This window comes from Zootoca vivipara, chromosome 15, assembly GCF_965207765.1.
Source record: "Zootoca vivipara chromosome 15, rZooViv2.hap1.1, whole genome shotgun sequence".
Taxonomy (NCBI): Eukaryota; Metazoa; Chordata; class Lepidosauria; order Squamata; family Lacertidae; genus Zootoca; species Zootoca vivipara.
The window spans coordinates 34,775,354-34,793,119 of NC_142598.1; the positions used below are offsets into that span (position 1 = coordinate 34,775,354).

Sequence of the window (17,766 nt, forward strand, 5' to 3'; positions counted from 1 at the left end):
TCATGTTTGACTCTTCGTGACCCCATGGACCCCAGAGCACGCTAGGCATTCCTGTCTTCCACTGCCTCCCGCAGTTTGGTCAGACTCATGTTGGTGGCTTCGGGAACACTGTCCAACCATCTCGTCCTCTGCTCTCCACTTCTCCTAGTGCCCTCCATCTTTCCCAACATCAGGGTCTTTTCCAGGGAGTCTTCTCTTCTCATGAGGTGGCCAAAGTTTTGGAGCCTCAGCTTCACGATCGTGAAGCTGGAAAGTTATTTGGTTTAGTTAAATAACACCTTGACTAGTTTTGAGTTTGATCACTTTACAATTAAATTATATCGACAGGGATAGACCTGGCTTTCATTGAAAATGGTTACATCTACCACACGAAGTACGACACGGCAGACCGAATTCTGACAGATTCTATTCAGAGAGCAGGTCGGTACTCGGAGTTTCTCTGGGATTTTATAGCAATGTAAATCAAAACATTGCTTTGCACGCTGGTTGTTACAACTCAAAGCCACAGGCGCACTTTAGTATTCCAAAGAAATCAAACTTGTGGGGAAGGAAAGCCAAAATAGAGTATCACTGGGGTGGGTGGGAATTAATTGGCTCTATAAATTGGGCGGCCTACACTACTTGGATTGTTTAATCAGTGAAGGCAATTTATAAATTTCACAAACTGATTTTATATACTTTTAGCTATCTTCTAGTTACGCCTTTATCTCCTTTCTTTTATCATTCTTGGCACTGACTTTCAATTGGAGAATTATTTTTTCCTTTTTGCCTTAGTTTTCTCTACATTTTAGAGAAAATATAGTGTTTCCATTTAAGAGTTTCAGTTTGTAATGTTCTTATAGTACTGAGAATGCCTGCATAAAGTCTACCGGTAGTTATAAGGTCACTTGCCTTTCCTTTGTTTTTACTTTATTTTGATCATAAAGCTCCAATTCCTGTTTTGTTTTGTGATGCCATGTGGAATTTTATGTGAAAACAATGTATTGGGGGGGGCGGGGAGGGGAGAGAGACGAATTCTAAAAATATGCTCATATTTCCCCCCCCCCAAAGGTGACAATATTTTGGGTGTGCTAAAGTACTTAGCGCAGTCGGACAAACTGGCCAGATCTCATGAATATCGACATGGAAATGTTGTCTTCTTTGATGTCTTTGGCATGTTCGTCATGTCCTACCCAGCTCGTGTCGGTTCCATTATGAACTATATCGTTACAGCAGTTGTGTTACTTTATCTGGGGAGAAAAACATTGCAGCTGAGAAAAAGAGGTAAGTCTCCTTCCATGTATGGCTTTCTGACAAAGCAGGACTGGTTATAATTCCGTTCATGAACAGACAAACTGGCCCCTTGCATAATTATAGCTTGGTCCCATACACACTCCACCCCCCCCCCTTCTGTCCTTGCAACAGTCTTCTGGGGTAGGTTAGACCAGGCATCCCCAAACTGCGGCCCTCCAGATGTTTTGGCCTACAACTCCCATGATCCCTAGCTAACAGGACCAGTGGTCAGGGATGATGGGAATTGTAGCCCAAAACATCTGGAGGGCCGAAGTTTGGGAATGCCTGGGTTAGACTAAGGTGGAATCTAGACACACGCAAAAATGTCGTGAAAATGCTTCTTTAAAAAAAGTTTTGGAAAATGTATGGAATTTGCCGTAGCTTGCCATCGCCATCTAGTGTCACATTTGTATACAGTGGTGCCTCGCTAGACGAAATTAATTCGTTCCACGGGTCAATTCGTGTAACGAATTTTTCATCTAGCGAGTCCCAGTTTCCCATAGGAATGCATCGACTTAATCAATGTGTTCCTATACGCTCTGGGGGACTGGCAGCGGCATGCAACGGGGCTTCGGAGAAGGTCTCCGAAGCCCTGTCCGATGCCGGCTGTGTGCAAGGCGGCGGGGGGAGAAGCTCTCTTCTCCCAGCCACCGCCTTGCCTGCCTCCCCCGACACGGAGCGCAACTTCGGAGGTCTCCAAAGTTGCGCTCCGTGCTAGTGGTGTGGGGCGAGAGGCAGCGGCGGGGGACGGCGCCGAATCACAGCAGGTGCTGCTTGCCCCCGTCTGTCTTCCCCGAGCCAAGGGGAAGACAGGCAGGGGCAGCCGCTGCACCGCCGCATTTCAGCTCCTTCCCCCCTGGCAAGGGAAGATTAGCTGTCAGCTTCCCGCGCTGACAGCTGATCTTCCTTTGCCGCTTTCTATGGCCGCGCTTCGTAAGACGAAGTGGCGGTCATAGAAAATTTTGTCATCTTACGAATGCCTCGCGCAACGCAAAACTCTTTTGTCTAGCAAGTTTTTCGTTGTGCGAGGCATTCGTAAAGCGAGGCACCACTGTATTGCACTTTGCAACCCTCTTAAAACATTTATTTGCAGCCGTATAGCTCAGTCCTAAGAGAAAGTGAGTATCCCAAGGTCACCTAGCATGCTTCATGGCTGAGTGGGGATTCAAACCCCTGGACTCCCATTTCCTAGGGCGATGCTGTAATCACTACCCCAAATTGGCTTTTAGTTTTTGTTGCTGCACTTAATGCATTTTACCAAGAAAGCTGCTAACAAGTTTTAAACTGCAGGAGGTGGAGAGCATGCACTAAAGAGAGAGCAGGGGAAGCGTGTTGGCCTCATTTGAAAAGGAAGCCAAGACACCTTGGCTGAGATCCAGTTGTAGAGTTGGAAGGGATCCCAATGGTCATCTAGTCCAACCCCCTGCATTGCAGGAATCTCAGGTAGATCATACATGACAGATGGCCATCCAATCTCTGCTTAGAAACCTCCAAAGAAGGAGAGTCCATCACCTCTTGTGGGAGTCTGTTCCACTGTCAAACAGCTCTTACTGTCAGAAAGTTCTTCCTGCTGTTGAGTTGGAATCTCATTTCTTGTAACTTGAAGCCATTGGTTCAGGTCCCACCCTCTGGAGCATTGTGGTTTTTGCATTTTTAAGAAAGTAAAGGACCCCCTGGATGGTTAAGTCCAGTCAAAGTCGACTATGGGGTTGTGGCGCTCATCTTGCTTTCAGGCCAAGGGAGCTGGCGTTTGTCCACAGACAGCTTTTCCGGGTCATGTGGCCAGCATGACTAAACCGCTTCTGGCACAATGGAACAAACACCGTGACGGAAACCAGAGTGCCCGGAATCGCTGTTTACCTTCCCGCCACAGCAGTGCCTATTTATTTATTTGCACTGGCGTCCCAGAAAAAGCTGGGACAGAGCAATGGGAGCTCATCCCATTGCGGGGATTCGAACCGCCGACCTTCCAATTGGCAAGCCCAAGAGCCTCAGTGGTTTAGACCACAGCGCCACCCGTGTCTCTGAGGTTTTTGCATAGCACACACACACTCACACCATGATTTGCAATATATTACCAAGTCAAAAATATGAAACTGATATCACAATACAGTGGAACCTTGGGTTGTGAACATGATCCGTGTGGGGGGCACGTTCGCAACCCGCAGTGCTGCGTCTGCGCACGCGCATGACGCAATTTGGCTCTTCTGTGCATGCGCAAAGCGCAATTTAGTGCTTGTGCGCATGCGCAAGCGCCGAAACCCAGAAATAACCCGTTCTGGTACTTCCGGGTTCGGAAGTAGAGATTGGAGAGATCAGTCTTTCCGGGTTCGGTTGCAATACATGACCATGCGGTACATGGTTCCATACATGACTGTATGGAAGAGGGGATGTGTTTGTTTTCTCCTGCTCTGGACAAAGAATAGCAAAAAGGTGAGGCCTGGCCATTTACCACCCAGTTCTGAAAAGAGAGGTATCATTGTTCTTTTGGTTAGGTGTGTCTAGTCTGGATCCTGTAGCCTTAGCAGTTCCAGCTAGAAGAAATGTATTGATCCGGGCTTCATGTCTTTATCTTCCCACAGTGAGTTACCTGAAGGAACTTGCCATCGCCTTTGGCTTCTCAGTTCTCAGTTGGCTTGCTGTCTTGATTGGCGTCCTTCTCATAGCTGTCTTAATCTCTCTTCTTGGACGCTCCCTTTTTTGGTACACCCATTTCTACGCCTCCGTTTTTCTGTATGGAACTGCAGCCGTGGCTAAACTAATTCTCTTGCATACGTTAGCCAAGACATTCTATTACAAAGTAAGTGTGGCATGCAAAATATTAGGGACTTCCTCTAATTATAAACATATAGGCCTAAATCCAGCTCAGAGTTAGGCGAACTTAATCCCATCATAGCTGCCAAGTCTCCCGTATTCCCCAGGAAACCCCCGTTTTTCCAGCTGTTCCCAGTTTATTCTGGCGCGGTGGCCATTTTGGAACTGGGCGGAGCATGCTCAGAAGCGACTTTTGATGCTGCTCTGCCCAGTTCCAAAATGGCTGCAGCGTGACCTCTGGTGCGGTGGCCATTTTGGAACTGGGCAGAGCAGCATCAAAAGTCACTTCTGAGCATGCTCCGCCCAGTTCCAAAATGGCGGCAGCGCTACTTCCGGTCTGCTACTTCCGGTCCGATCCCTTATTTTTCAGGCAGGAACTTGGCAGGTATGAATCCCATTGAAACATGAGTTTGACCAAACTGCGGGAGGCAGTGGAAGACAGGAATGCCTGGCGTGCTCTGGTCCATGGGGTCACGATGAGTCGGACACGACTAAACGACAACAAATCCCGTTGAAACCAATGGATTTAAGCCTGCCTAACTGTGTGTTGGATTTAGTCACAAGACTGTCTCATTCTGACTTAGTCTGATGGTCTGTCTGATCCATTATTTCCCACCGACTGGCAGCAGCTCCGCGGGATCTTTGGCAGTCGTCATTCCCATCACCTGCTACCTGTTCCTTTTAACTGAGGATTCTGCATGTGCTGCTCTGCTGGGCTGTGCCCCTTCCGTTAAACTGGCCACAGATGCAAAACTCGTAGCTAGTTCCTTCCTCTCTCCCCCTACACAGATTCAGCAATCGGCCGAATAATGGTTGACCCCAAACTATGCTGCCTCTTGCGGGTGGGTGGGGGTGAGAGAAGCTGCAGGCAGTGCCTTGGCAGGAGAAGCTCTGTGCTTCAGGCACCATTCATTCTGAAGCGGGGGAGTAAATCTAAGTATGCCGTTCCAGTCTGGCTGCGTTGGGTAATGTATTAAATGAATTAGAGCCTGTTACTGTTAATAGAATAGCAACACTCTGGCAATAAGCATTGTGCAAAAATAAATAAAGACGTTATAAATTGCAACAAATAGGCCGTGCTCTTCATCCCCCTAGCTCAGGAATTCAAGCTTTATATTGGTGATGTCCGGGGGGGGGGGCAGCAGTTTTAATCGCACTCCTTCGATTTTACATTAGCACAAGCATGTTGGCTTGCTAGATGGAACAGTCCCGTCCCCCCCTTTCGTCCCCTTGCATGCTGATCCGGGAGTTCTCCTGACCGCCCCCCCCCCCAAAAAGATTTTTTTGAGTATGTGTCAGAAAAAATAGTGTTTTGCAAGTGGACGTCCTTGAACAAGGCTTCTGCTGCTGAGACCGGTGAATCCTGCCCTGTGTAACACAGTACATTTCTCTTGGCTGTACTCTAAGTACAAACATTAAGAGAAACACAGAGATGGTTATCCACCTACCTGAGAACAAGCTCCTTTGAACATGGTGGGACTTGACTTTTAAGCAAATATGCACAGAACTGCTCTGCCAGTCTGCGTCTTAAGAAGCTTGGAACGTTTGCTGTTTTACATAATGCACAGACATTTCAACCTGCCTCTTTTTTTTGTCTGCTTGTTTTGTTTCCCCAGAATACAAGCGAACAGTTCCTGGGAGAGCTCTTCTTTGACGTTCCAGTTGTTTTTTGGTCCATTATGTTGGCTTTGCTTACTTACCTAGGACATTCCTCAGCATTTGTCAGCGCAATATGGATTGTGTTTCCTCTGCTCACAAAATTAATGACCTATAAGGAACTGAAAGAAAAAGGTATGGTGTATGTTACCTCTGAGACTTGCCTTTGAGAGTTCTTGTAAGGATTGCAAAAAGATAATATTTGTGAAGAACTTTAGGGTGTTCCTATATAAATTATTATGACTTTCTGTGGCAGAAATTCTAGTGGAAATGTTCACAGCTGGGGAATAGTAGTAGTAGTAGTAATAATTATACCCCACCCATCTGGCTGAGTCACCCCAGACACTCCGGGTGGCTTCCAACACACAAAAACACAATAAAACATTAAACATTAATAGCAACAATCTGATGCAATTTTTGAAAAAGTCACAATAACTTTAAAATAAACTACTTGTATGTTAATGTGAAGGATGTATATAAGCCTTTTTTACATACTTGTGTGATTTTTTAAAACAATATTTAATAAAGAATATCTAAAAAGATAAATAATAATAAAATAATAAAATAAACAACTTATATCAAATGAAGCAATATTCAACAATCCATTTGAATCTAATAGTAAACGGTAAAATTACATGCATATTTGCATGTATATCCCCAGAAGCCTGGGGTGGCGGACTTCATTCTCCAAAACCCTAAAATGCATTTTATATAGTTGACTTTTTATTTCTATTATTTGAATATCGTATTGTTGTTTTATTGCCATGGCCGATGGCTGACGCAAATAAAGATTCATTCATTCCTTCTTCCCCTCTCCATGTGATCTTCACAACAGCACTGTGTGTGGTAGGTTAGACTTCTAAAAGTTTTTCTCTGGCCCAAGGTCACCCTGTGAGTTTTATAACCAGGTGGAGAGTTGAGTGCCTGGCCAGGGTGAAAAAGAAGGAGAAGTGCTTTTCTCTTCTCTCTCTCTTTTTGTTAATGTGGAAAATGTGAGGCAGCTGAGGGGCCACCTCACCTCAGTGGATCCCAGGCTCTCTGCCATAGCAGAGCCCCTCCACCTTGTAGACCAGGCACCCCCAAACTGCGGCCCTCCAGATGTTTTGGCCTACAACTCCCATGACCCCTAGCTAACAGGACCAGTGGTCAGGGAAGATGGGAATTGTAGTCCAAAACATCTGGAGGGCCGAAGTCTGGGGATGCCTGTTGTAGACTATTGCCTTCATGCCAGCCTCTTGCCCCCATGCGCTGTTCAGAATCTGCTGGGCTGACAAGCCGTTCTTCTTGGAGCTTTTTTTTGCAAAACTCCCACCTGCCATTGCCAACCTGTACCTGGCATTCGCATCAAACAAAGTGTACGGTTTAGACTGTACAAAAATTGCGATGCCACCCACCTTTTCATCTTTATTTCATCACATTAATGCTTGCTTTCACTTGATGAAAGCATAGTCTCTCCAATAGTCTCTTGTTCCTCCTCTTATGTGAACCGATCCTGTTCTGCAAACTTAGCCCAAATTGGGTTTGTTTTGTTTTTTAAGCGCTCTGATAATTGGCATTGCTGGGAAATCTCTTCCTCCCTGCTCCTTGTTTAGAATTGTGTTGACTCAAAAATAATAGATAGGCTCTTGCTTAAAACTACAGTCGTACCTTGGAAGTCGAACAGAATCCGTTCCAGAAGTCTGTTTGACTTCCAAAACGTTCGGAAACCAAAGCACAGCTTCTGATTGGCTGCAGGAAGCTCCTGCAGCCAATCGGAAGCCCCGTTGGACGTTTGGCTTCCAAAAAGAGTTCGCAAACCGGAACAGTCACTTCCAGGTTTGCGGCGTTCGGGAGTCAAAATGTTCGAGAATGAAGCTGTTCGGAAACTAAAGTACGACTGTACTTTAATACTTTCTTTTGTGCAGTACTTTCTTTTGTGACTCTTTCAGATAATGGAATCTGGGTTGTAACATAGCAAATGTCAAGAGGAGGATTTCAGTGTAGCACTGAGCTAAAGTCCCTCAGCAGTGGAACAGAGGAAGCTGCTTGCTACCGAGTCAGGCCTTTGGTGCATCTACCTTCACATTGTCCTACACTGTCTGGCAGCAGCTCTCCAGGAGTTGAGGCAGAAGTCTCTCCCAGATGCTCTACCGCTGAGCTATGGCCATCCAATATGTACTAACTGCACTAGAGAAATGGCTTGTGCAAGATCAGGTGCAGGAAGCCAGTACAGTTGATGCTCGGGTTGTGAACGTGATCCGTTGCACGTTTGCAACCTTCATCTGCATGCGCAGGTTGCGCTTCTGCGCATGCGCAAAGCGCAATTCTAAACATGCGCAAAGCGTGATGTAAGAAGGAAGGCTTATAGGGAACAACCCCCCCCCCTCTCATCAGGTCGAGTTCCTCGCCAAGCAGTAAGTCAAGCGCAGGATCAGATTACAAGAGCCAGAAAACAGAAAGGGAGAACCAAGGCTCTGACAGCATCAGAGAGCCTTTGCTCCAAGGGTGGGAGGGAGAGCAGTGGAAGAAGGACCAGCAGACAGTCAGCAGGAAGGCCATCCCCCCCCCCATGCCAGAATTGAGGCGAACGGCTCCCCATCGGAGCAGGGGGAGGTGCTTCGGAGTTCCCAGGCTGTTATGTTGGGCACGAAACAGAAAGCAGACATTGCGAGATTCTGACTCAGACTGAGGCAGACATGTTTTATGGACACTTTGCACTGTAAATAATATGCAGCAATAAAAACATCTGAAAGACAAGCAGATATGGAGGGTCGTTACTCAAGTATAGCTACAACAACCTCTGACACACGATTTAGTGCTTCTGTGCATGCGCATGCACCGAAGCCCGGAAGTAACCCGTTCCGGTACTTCCAGGTTCGGCGCGGAGCAAAAGACGCCACCTGAAGCGGCTGTAACCCGAGGTATGACTGTACGTACCTCGCAGCTGGTTTCACAACCAGTTGCGTGTACTCCTGATAGTTTCAGTTGCCCAACCAATTATGCCGCCAGCTTCCCAACAAGCATCTGCCAGTACAGCTTGTTGTACACACAATTATCTGCAGATTCACTTAGGCAGACATAAATAATTATGCCCAAAACCTCGCAATCTACTCCGCAGATTCAGACACCCAAAGAGCCGGAGTTTGCCTGCTTCCTTACTTGGTGGCCGGTGGCAGCCATTTTCGGACCAAAACCACAGAGAAGGGGAGGCGGGGAGCAAGACTGGGTGAATCAGAAAGCAGGAGAGATTGGAGAGATCCGTCTTTCCTTCACCTCTTTTGCTGGTTGGCTGCAGCCATTTTAGGAAGAAACCATGGCAGGAAGGGGAGGGAGATCACCGATTCCCAATTGTTGGGCAAATGCTTGCTTAACGGACTATTTCCAGGGAACGCTTTGTGGGTGGACCTTCTTATATTTAATTTCATATTCATCATGCTTGCTCATGCTTACACAGCAACCCTTGTGTTAGTGGTGAAGGAACATTAAATCTGAAGAAAGGTCTAGAATTCTATATTGCTGGCTACTACTTTTCCCTCCCCCTCCTCTCTCAATGTAGGTGCCACAATGAAATTTGTAGCAGTTTACCTCCTGGGAATGTTTATTCCGCATGTCTATTCGTTATACCTCAACTGGATTATATTTGAAATGTTAATACCCATCCTGGGACGCAGTGGTTCAGAAATTCCACCTGATCTTGTCGTGGCTGCTTTTATCGTTTTGGCGACGATATTTCTGTCTTCCTACTTTGTAAGAATGCTTTCAGAAATACTTTGTGTTCTACAAATTAAGCTGATTCACAGTGCAATCCTAGGCATGCCTTATCAGAAGCACGTCTTGTTATATTCCTTGCTGCTCACTGCAGAGAAGTAGTGTCCAAGGTCCCAGCATTAAGAAACTTCGATCTGTAGGTTAAACAAATGCTGTGACAATTCTTGTGATTTAAAAAAAATGAAAAAATGAAAATACATGCGGCTCCTCTGTGCATGCGACCATGAATTTTCCGAGACCATTTTTCTCTACATCTTTCTGTTTTAAGCTGTGAAACATGTATGGCCCGAGAGTTTGTGCGTCAATTGCAATTTGCCATGGGCTGTGTTTCAATTAGCTGCTTTTAAAGTTTTTCCCTCTTGCGAAATAGAGATGACAACACCCTGCAGATCTAAGCAAGTATTTAACATGTCCAGAAAAAATGTTAGCAGGCTGCTCACTTTCACAAACTTTGGTTTGTCTGGCGAGACGCTGGGAGGTCAACAAAACTGCTGTTTCTGCTGGAATAGATGCAAATTATGTAGATGCCGTTGAATTAGCATAATGAATTGTGCCCATTAAGTTATGTGGAAAGGTAAGGAACCGTAACCCCAACTTGCAACCCCTGGAAATTCTTCCCGGGACAACCTCTAACATCTTAGATTTCACCAGTCATCTCCAACACTATCTTCACAACTCTTAAGGAGCAGGAATATTTTCTTACATTTTAACAAAAGCTGATATTTTCAGAATGCTTCTTTCTGCTCACTAGTAAATACCACGCTAGTTTGCTCCCTCCTGGCCTTACTAAAGGAGAGGCACGGAAGTCCCTGGTTCAGATCTCTGCTTAAATATGAAACTTTATAAGTCAGATATGGGCAGAGCAGATTTCTTTTATTTTCTTTCTGCTGGAACCCCAAAGCCCACTGACTGCAACCAACCTTATAATTAAGAAACAGGAAAGATTTTTTCACATGTGCCCAGCAGTTCATTTACAGTACCACTCCTAGTCCCCCTCCCAAGCTTTGTTCATTAGAGCAGCCTAATTTAGAGAGAAAAGCCTTTTTTTTTTGTTAAACAGTTGGGAGCTGATTCCCCCCCCCCTAAATTGCCCAGAAATTTGCCGGTAGATCCCTTTCTCCCATCTGCCTGTCCCCTAAACCATGTGGTCTTCGTTAGATCACTGGCCCTCATCCAGATTTGCCACGCAGAATTGTGTTTGGGAGAAGTCTTTGCCATTAAATAAACCTAAATTTCAAAAGCTGCAGGTTCACTAGTTGGTTTTTCTGGATGTGTTTTTTTTTAATAGATGAAGTGTTCTTATCTTTGTTTTTCTCTCCTCCTGCTCTTCAGCTTAAATTCATCTACCTTGCCAAAAGTACAAAGATGACAATTTTAACGTTAGCAACGGTTTCTGCGATCACGTTCCTCCTGGTTTGCAGTGGAATCTTCTTCCCTTTCAGTTCAGATTTCGCAAACCCCAGACCAAAGCGAATCTTTCTTCAGGTAAGGAATGCTTTTGATCAGGGGTCGGCATTGTGCGGCCCATGGGCCAGATGTGGCCCACGAAGACTGTTTTACCACCCACTCAGTGAGTCCCCTGTGCGCTGCACTAAAGTGGCGCAGCGCGGCACGGGAACTCGCCGAGTGGCACCGGAAATCGCATCTGCGCACGTGCAGATACTGGAAAGCGCATCTGCGCATGTCCAGATGCCGAAAATCGCTTCTGCACAGGAGCGATTTTTGGCATCTGGGCATGCACAGACGCAATTTCTGGCGCCGCGGACGTGCGCAGCCGCAATTTCTGGTGTCGCACTGCGCCGGCCCAGCCCACAGACGATCTCCGTGGGAGTGATCCAGCCCATGGCTGGTAAACCTTGCCGATCCCTGCTTTTGATGCTGCAGAGGGAGTATCCATGCAGTTGTGAACGAAAGATGTGGCAAATGAGTGAAACTCAGCAAGTCTTTGAAGCTGCTAGCTCATAATGCTCTGTGTAGCCACTGAAATGGACCAGAGATAAACACAGGAAACCTGGGGTGCTGCTGTAGTGAAACACTTAATCTCCCAACCCTTTAAATCTTTTATGTATTTATCATAGCCGCCCATGACTTTTTGTGCAGTTCTGTTTGAACTGCAGTAGTTTGAGTTTAGAAACGTAAGATTTGGTTCCGTTTGGGAACAAGTTGGAATTTCTTCCTGGATATATTCTTCAGAAGTTGATAAATGTACATTTATTGCTCATTAGAGCCTGAGTAAGTTCCCATTGATCCCAGAATGGAAAGTATTTATTGACACTTCTCAGACTTGGGTTCTCATGACATCTAGCCTAATACGATTGCTATATGTCAACCCTGAAGGTTGATTTGCATGTCTTAATTCAATCATTGGAGTAATAATAATAATAATAATAATTTATCATTTATATCCCACCCATCTGGCTGGGTTTCCCCAGCCACTCTGGCCAGCTCCCAACAGAATATTAATAGTAATAATAATAAAGTGATAAAACACCAAACATTAAAAATTTCCCTAAACAAGGCTGCCTTCAGATGTCGTCTAAAAGTCAGATAGTTGTTTATTTCCTTGACATCTGGTGGGAGGGTGTTCCACGGGGCAGGCACCACTACCGAGAAGGTCCTGTGCCTGGTTCCCTGTAACCTCACTTCGCGCAGTGAGGGAACCGCCAGAAGGCCCTTGGAGCGATGTGAGTGGAGACGCTCCTTCAGGTATACTGGGCCAAGGCCGTTTAGGGCTTTAAAGGTCAGCACCAACACTTTGAAATGTGCTCGGAAATGTACTGGGAGCCAATGTAGGTCTTTCACAACCAGTGTTATATGGTCTCGGTGGCCGCGCACAGTCACCAGTCTAGCGGCCGCATTCTGGATTAGTTGTAGTTTCCGATATAGTGTCTCTGTGTAAACTCCAAGTACATTCTTAGCTGGCCTTTTGCTCACATTCAGACCCACAGAGCATTCTGTAATGCGCTCCTGCAAAATATTTTGGACACCACCCAAGTTGGTAGTTGGTTTTCCCTTGAAGATGGAAAGTAAACCCTTGTCTCGCAAAATTGTTGGTACCACATGGGCACAAACATAAAGCACACAGCTTTCCCCGGAGAATCCTGGAAACGGTAGTTTACCCTGCACAAGAGCTACAATTCCCAACCTCAACAAACTACAGTTCCCATGATTCTTTGGGAGAAATCATAGGCTTTAACGGTATGGTGTGTGCAAATCCTTAAGGCTAGTCTTCGTGGATGGTCATAGCAAGTCCGCTGAACAGATAACCCGGAATCAAAAATTTATTCCGAGCCTTTTTGGGTCACTTTTCCAGCACATGAGTCGAAGATTTCATAGCCTGGATGGGCGGTTGGCGAAAAGTGATTCTGGAATATGGATTAATGGGCTCGACTATGGCGGGATATCTCATATCACTCCTCATATACCTGAACTCAACGATTCCATTAGAACAAAATGCGAGGAAGGCGCACCTCTCTGTGGATTTCCCTGGATCCTTCCCGTGGACTATTTATTCAAGTTGGTAACATCATCTCCTCTATGTACTATTCAGTGTTTTAATAAGACTGAGAGCGGATGAAATGCTTTTATAAAAAATAGCAATGAACTGGTATTTAGGTTAGGTTTACAGTGGTACCTTGGTTCTCAAACATAATCTGTTCAGGAAGTCCGTTCCAAAACCAAAGCGTTCCAAAACCAAGGCGCATTTTCCCATAAAAGTAATGCAAAACGGATTAATCCGTTCCAGATTTTTAAAAACAACCCCTAAAACAGCAATTTAATATGAATTTTACTATCCGACGAGACCACTGATCCATAAAATGAAAGCGATAAACAATGTACTGCAGTCACACAATCCATCAGTCAGTAGCTGAACTGGGTTCCACACAGCCACAAAAACAAAAAAGCACAAAATAAATAGCAAAAACAGACAGACCTCAGAGTAAGATTCAAAATGGAAGTGTGGCACTCAAAACGGAGCACGTTCGGATTCTGAAAAAGGTTCGCAAACCGGAACACTTTCTTCCGGGTTTGCAGTGTTTGGATTCCAAGTTGTTTGAGTACCAAGGCGTTTGAGAACCATACTGTGTTTATAAATTGTTTCACGTAACAAAAAGGCCCCAAAGCAAGCAATAGTTAAATTGGGATGCCTGTAAGTGGGGAATTGTGGGAAATTCTGCTGCATCTCTAAGAGGAACACTTCTGTTTAGGGCCTGGACCAGTCCTGTACTGCTGTTTGGGGCTTGCAGATGAGAGGGTTTTCAGGAGGAGGCAAAGGAAAAAGGGAGGATCCCTTTTAGGACTGGAAGCCTGTGCCACATTTAAGTGCTTTCGTTGCTATATTGTGAGTGGGTGAGGGTGGCCTTGAAGGGAAAAGGTGTGCGGTCCCCCCGCCCCCCGCCGCCTTTCCTTCCTCTCAAATCCTACCTGTATGGGACCTTTTGAACCTTGTTAAAGGATGGGGACTTTTTAAATTTCACGGCACATATCCCCTCAACCATAATGCCCACCTTCCAGGGTAATATAGCTTGTGGGGACTGAAGCAGATCCACCCTGCCATGGCCCTACATTTCCCCCTTTGTTTCCACCTTCAACGCTGTCTATCAGCTTCGGCTCGTGGCCCAACTGCACCAACTATCTGGGCTGGGATAGTCTTACCTTGTGTTGTCTATACTCTGGTAGCCTCTAGTTTAGATTACTGCATCATGTCATATGTGGGGCTGCCCCTCAAGATTGTTTGGAAACTTCAGCTGGCACAGAATTCAGCAGCCAGGTTGTTCCTCAGGGCAAGACTGTTTGAGCATATAGGTGAAACTCGGAAGATTAGAATATCGTCGGAAAGTGCATTTATTTCAGCGGTTGCTGAACAGCTTGGTAGGTTTCTGGCTGAAACATCGGCTTTCGATCCATTCCAGTCCGGCTTTCGTCCTGGCCACGGGACCGAGACGGCTCTGGTTGCCTTAACAGGTGACCTCTGTAAACAGCTGGATCAAGGCGGGTCGGGGCTGCTGATTCTTCTAGACTTGTCAGCCGCCTTCGACATGGTTGATGATGAGCCTTAAGACTGCCGCCTTGCGGACGTGGGGATTCAGGGCACAGTCCAACAATGGCTGCGTTCTTTTATCTCAGGTCGGGGACAGAGGGTGGCACTAGGGAGGGGGTTGTCACCGCGGCACTCCTTGGTGTGTGGAGTCCCGCAAGGTGCAATCCTTTCCCCAATGCTTTTCAATATCTCAGCCGCCCTGAGCCCGGTCTTGACTGGGAAGGGCGGGGTATGAATATTATTATTATTATTATTATTAATGCAACTTATTATTTATTTTTCTTTTAATTTTTACAAATGCTTTCTTTTGGAAATTCCACAGTAATAAAACAAATAGTTACAACACTTCAAAAATAAACATCGCTATTACATTTCATTAATTACATTCCATTTATAATTGACTCGCCTAATGACAAATAATTACAACAAACAAAGGGTTGACATATCTTGCTTTGCATGTCATGCATCTATCTCATATATTGGTTTCACCTTTTAAGTTGCGTTACTGAAATAAATGCGCTTTTCGACGATATTCTAATTTTCCGAGTTTCACCTGTGCACCAATCCTGGCCTGACTGCACTTAGCTGCCAACTAGTTTCCGGCTGGTTTCAGAGCACTGGTTTTGACCTAGAAAGCTTTAAACGGTACAGGACCCCAATACCTCACAGCCTACCTCTCCCCATGTCAAGCGCCCCCAACAATGTGATCATTGGGGTCCCTTCTTCATGTGCCTCCTCCACAAGAGGTCCTTTAGGATAGCAACACAAGAACGGCTTTCCGCTTGTGGAATTGCTCTCCCCAAGGAAGCTCACCTGCAGCCTTTGTTCGTATCTTTAGGCACCAGCAAAAACATTCATTTTCTCCTAGGCCTTTGGCTAATTCAGCAATATTTAAGTACTTTAAATAATTTAAAGTACTTTAAAACTGTGTGTATGGGGGGGTATTGGTTTTGTTTGCTACCATGGTATATATTTTTGTGTTTTCATATTATAAACCACCCTGTGATCTTCAGGTGAAGGGCAGTATAGAAATTTAATAAATAACAACAGTTTATAGCTAAAGCAAGCATTGGTTATCATGCCGTTTCCTTCTTTAAAGCTTAAATTTAGTCTTACATTTGAAATATCATTGATTCAATGTGAGCTATTGCTCCACTGCGAAAAGCATTTGGCCCCATAAGCTTTTAGGAAAACTGGATTTTTAAAAGTAGACTTCTTTTTTCTTTTGGGCATCTGCCAACACGTCTGGTTTTATAAGTTTGTTTTTGTTTTTTTTATATGATGAAGATAGTTGTTTGGATTTACTTTATGTATTTGTGTCTGGCTCTAAGGCCATAACTTTAGTTTTCAAACCTAGTTGTGATATGACCAGTTGTGTTGTGCAGAGTCTTTAAGTTGGACAGATTTCAATACCGAGCAGTAATTTAAAGTACTTTAAAAATGCCGTTTTGGAGAGTCACATTAATCTTAAACGCAACCTTTTCTTTCAGGAAAAACTGGTATCTTCCTGCTCCAGCCATCACTCCCAAGAAACCAGCTCAATTTAAGCTTCTCTCCAAAGAGCAAACGCCGTCAGCTTCTACAAAGTTCACCTTTGAAATAACCGGTGAGTTGTGTGTGCTATTGTATTTTTATTTGCTACTCACTGGAGCACTTTTGGAGAGTTGGATGTGCGAATTCTAGACTCATACAACCTTTGGCTGAACGAACCAGTTTGTTGTGTAGTCATGCGCTAAGTCTCATGGTGAATGGGTTCCTGCTGGGGAACCATGAGCAGCTATTGAGTTCAAGTCTTATTTGTGGACTTTTCAAAGCATGTGGCAGGCCATTGTGGGAACTGAATGCTGGACTTGAGCTTGAGAGCAGTACATGTGAAAAGGATCTAGGAGTCTTGGTAGACCACAAACTTGACATGAGTCAACAGTGTGATGCAGCAGCTAAAAAAGCCAATGCAATTCTGGGCTGCATCAATAGGAGTATAGCATCTAGATCAAAGGAAGTAATAGTACCACTGTATTCTGCTCTGGTCAGACCTCACCTGGAGTACTGTGTCCAGTTCTGGGCACCACAGTTCAAGAAGGATACTGACAAGCTGGAACGTGTCCAGAGGAGGGCAACCAAAATGGTCAAAGGCCTGGAAACAATGCCTTATGAGGAACGGCTTAGGGAGCTGGGTATGTTTAGCCTGGAGAAGAGAAGGTTAAGGGGTGATATGATACCCATGTTCAAATATATAAAATTATATCATATAGAAGAGGGTGAAAGGTTGTTTTCTGCTGCTCCAAAGAAGCGGACACGGAGCAATGGATTCAAACTACAAGAAAGAAGAGTCCACCTAAACATTAGGAAGAACTTCCTGACAGTAAGAGCTGTTTGACAGTGGAACTTTATGCCAAGGAGTGTGGTGGAGTCTCCTTCTTTGGAGGTCTTTAAGTGGAGGCTTGACAGCCATCTGTCAGGAATGCTTTGATGGTGTTTCCTGCTTGGCAGGGGGTTGGACTGGATGGCCCTTATGGTCTCTTCCAACTCTATGGTTCTATGATTCTATGGACTGGATTGACTTTTTGGCCTGATCCAGCTGAGGTTTTTTTTGCCTTAAAGCAAGCAGTAAGGGACATAAAGAAACCCAGGAGGAAAACGAAATTCACGATAGTTCTGGGTATACCTGAAAAAGTTCCTGTGTTCTTCATTCTGTGCTCATGTAGAAATCTTTGTCTGCCCGCTACTTTAGGTCCAAGCCACATGTCCGTGTTTCTTCGGCCACATGAAGGTTCAACACTGTCCAGGTGGTCTCTTGGAGATGGAACTCCTGTTGCTAATAATGTAGGCAGAGATTATTTTATATATTATACACATGGACTCCAGGCCTCACCATGGCGCTTCTGGATAGAGATGAAGGTGAGACTATATCAAAAACATGCAATCTTACTTCTTAGAACGCTATTAAAATGATTTGCTTTTTCGGAACACAGTTACCAATGGTTCATGTTTGTGTATGTGTGTGTGTGTGTTTGTAAAGAAAATGCAGGCTTTTTGTGCTGTTCCCTCCTGCCCCTTGGCTTGTAAGTCTACTCCTCTTCTCCTTGCACACATCCCAAAAGGTTTGCTTCAAAATGTGATTCATAGGGGACCATTTATTTCAGGGATGACTCACCTGTGGGCCACCTGTAGCCTGTGGGCCACATCTGGCAACCCAGAGCTTTTTTTCTGGCCCTCCCCAAACCCCTGTAAAATAA

The 17,766-nt window shown here is 45.2% G+C and overlaps 1 protein-coding gene across 3 annotated transcripts in view; it reads left to right on the forward strand.

Annotated features, from left to right (window-relative positions):
• ERMP1 (endoplasmic reticulum metallopeptidase 1) overlaps positions 1-17,766 on the forward strand; it is a 53,696-nt gene that overhangs the window by 20,345 nt on the left and 15,585 nt on the right. For all 3 annotated transcript variants that reach the window (XM_060268853.2, XM_088659067.1, XM_088659066.1), the window contains exons 6-14: positions 328-420; positions 1,051-1,263; positions 3,855-4,072; positions 5,703-5,877; positions 9,278-9,468; positions 10,822-10,974; positions 12,803-13,005; positions 16,021-16,136; positions 17,262-17,428. In XM_060268853.2, the coding sequence (XP_060124836.1) occupies positions 328-420; positions 1,051-1,263; positions 3,855-4,072; positions 5,703-5,877; positions 9,278-9,468; positions 10,822-10,974; positions 12,803-13,005; positions 16,021-16,136; positions 17,262-17,428 (1,529 nt within the window). The remainder of the gene's footprint in view (positions 1-327; positions 421-1,050; positions 1,264-3,854; positions 4,073-5,702; positions 5,878-9,277; positions 9,469-10,821; positions 10,975-12,802; positions 13,006-16,020; positions 16,137-17,261; positions 17,429-17,766) is intronic.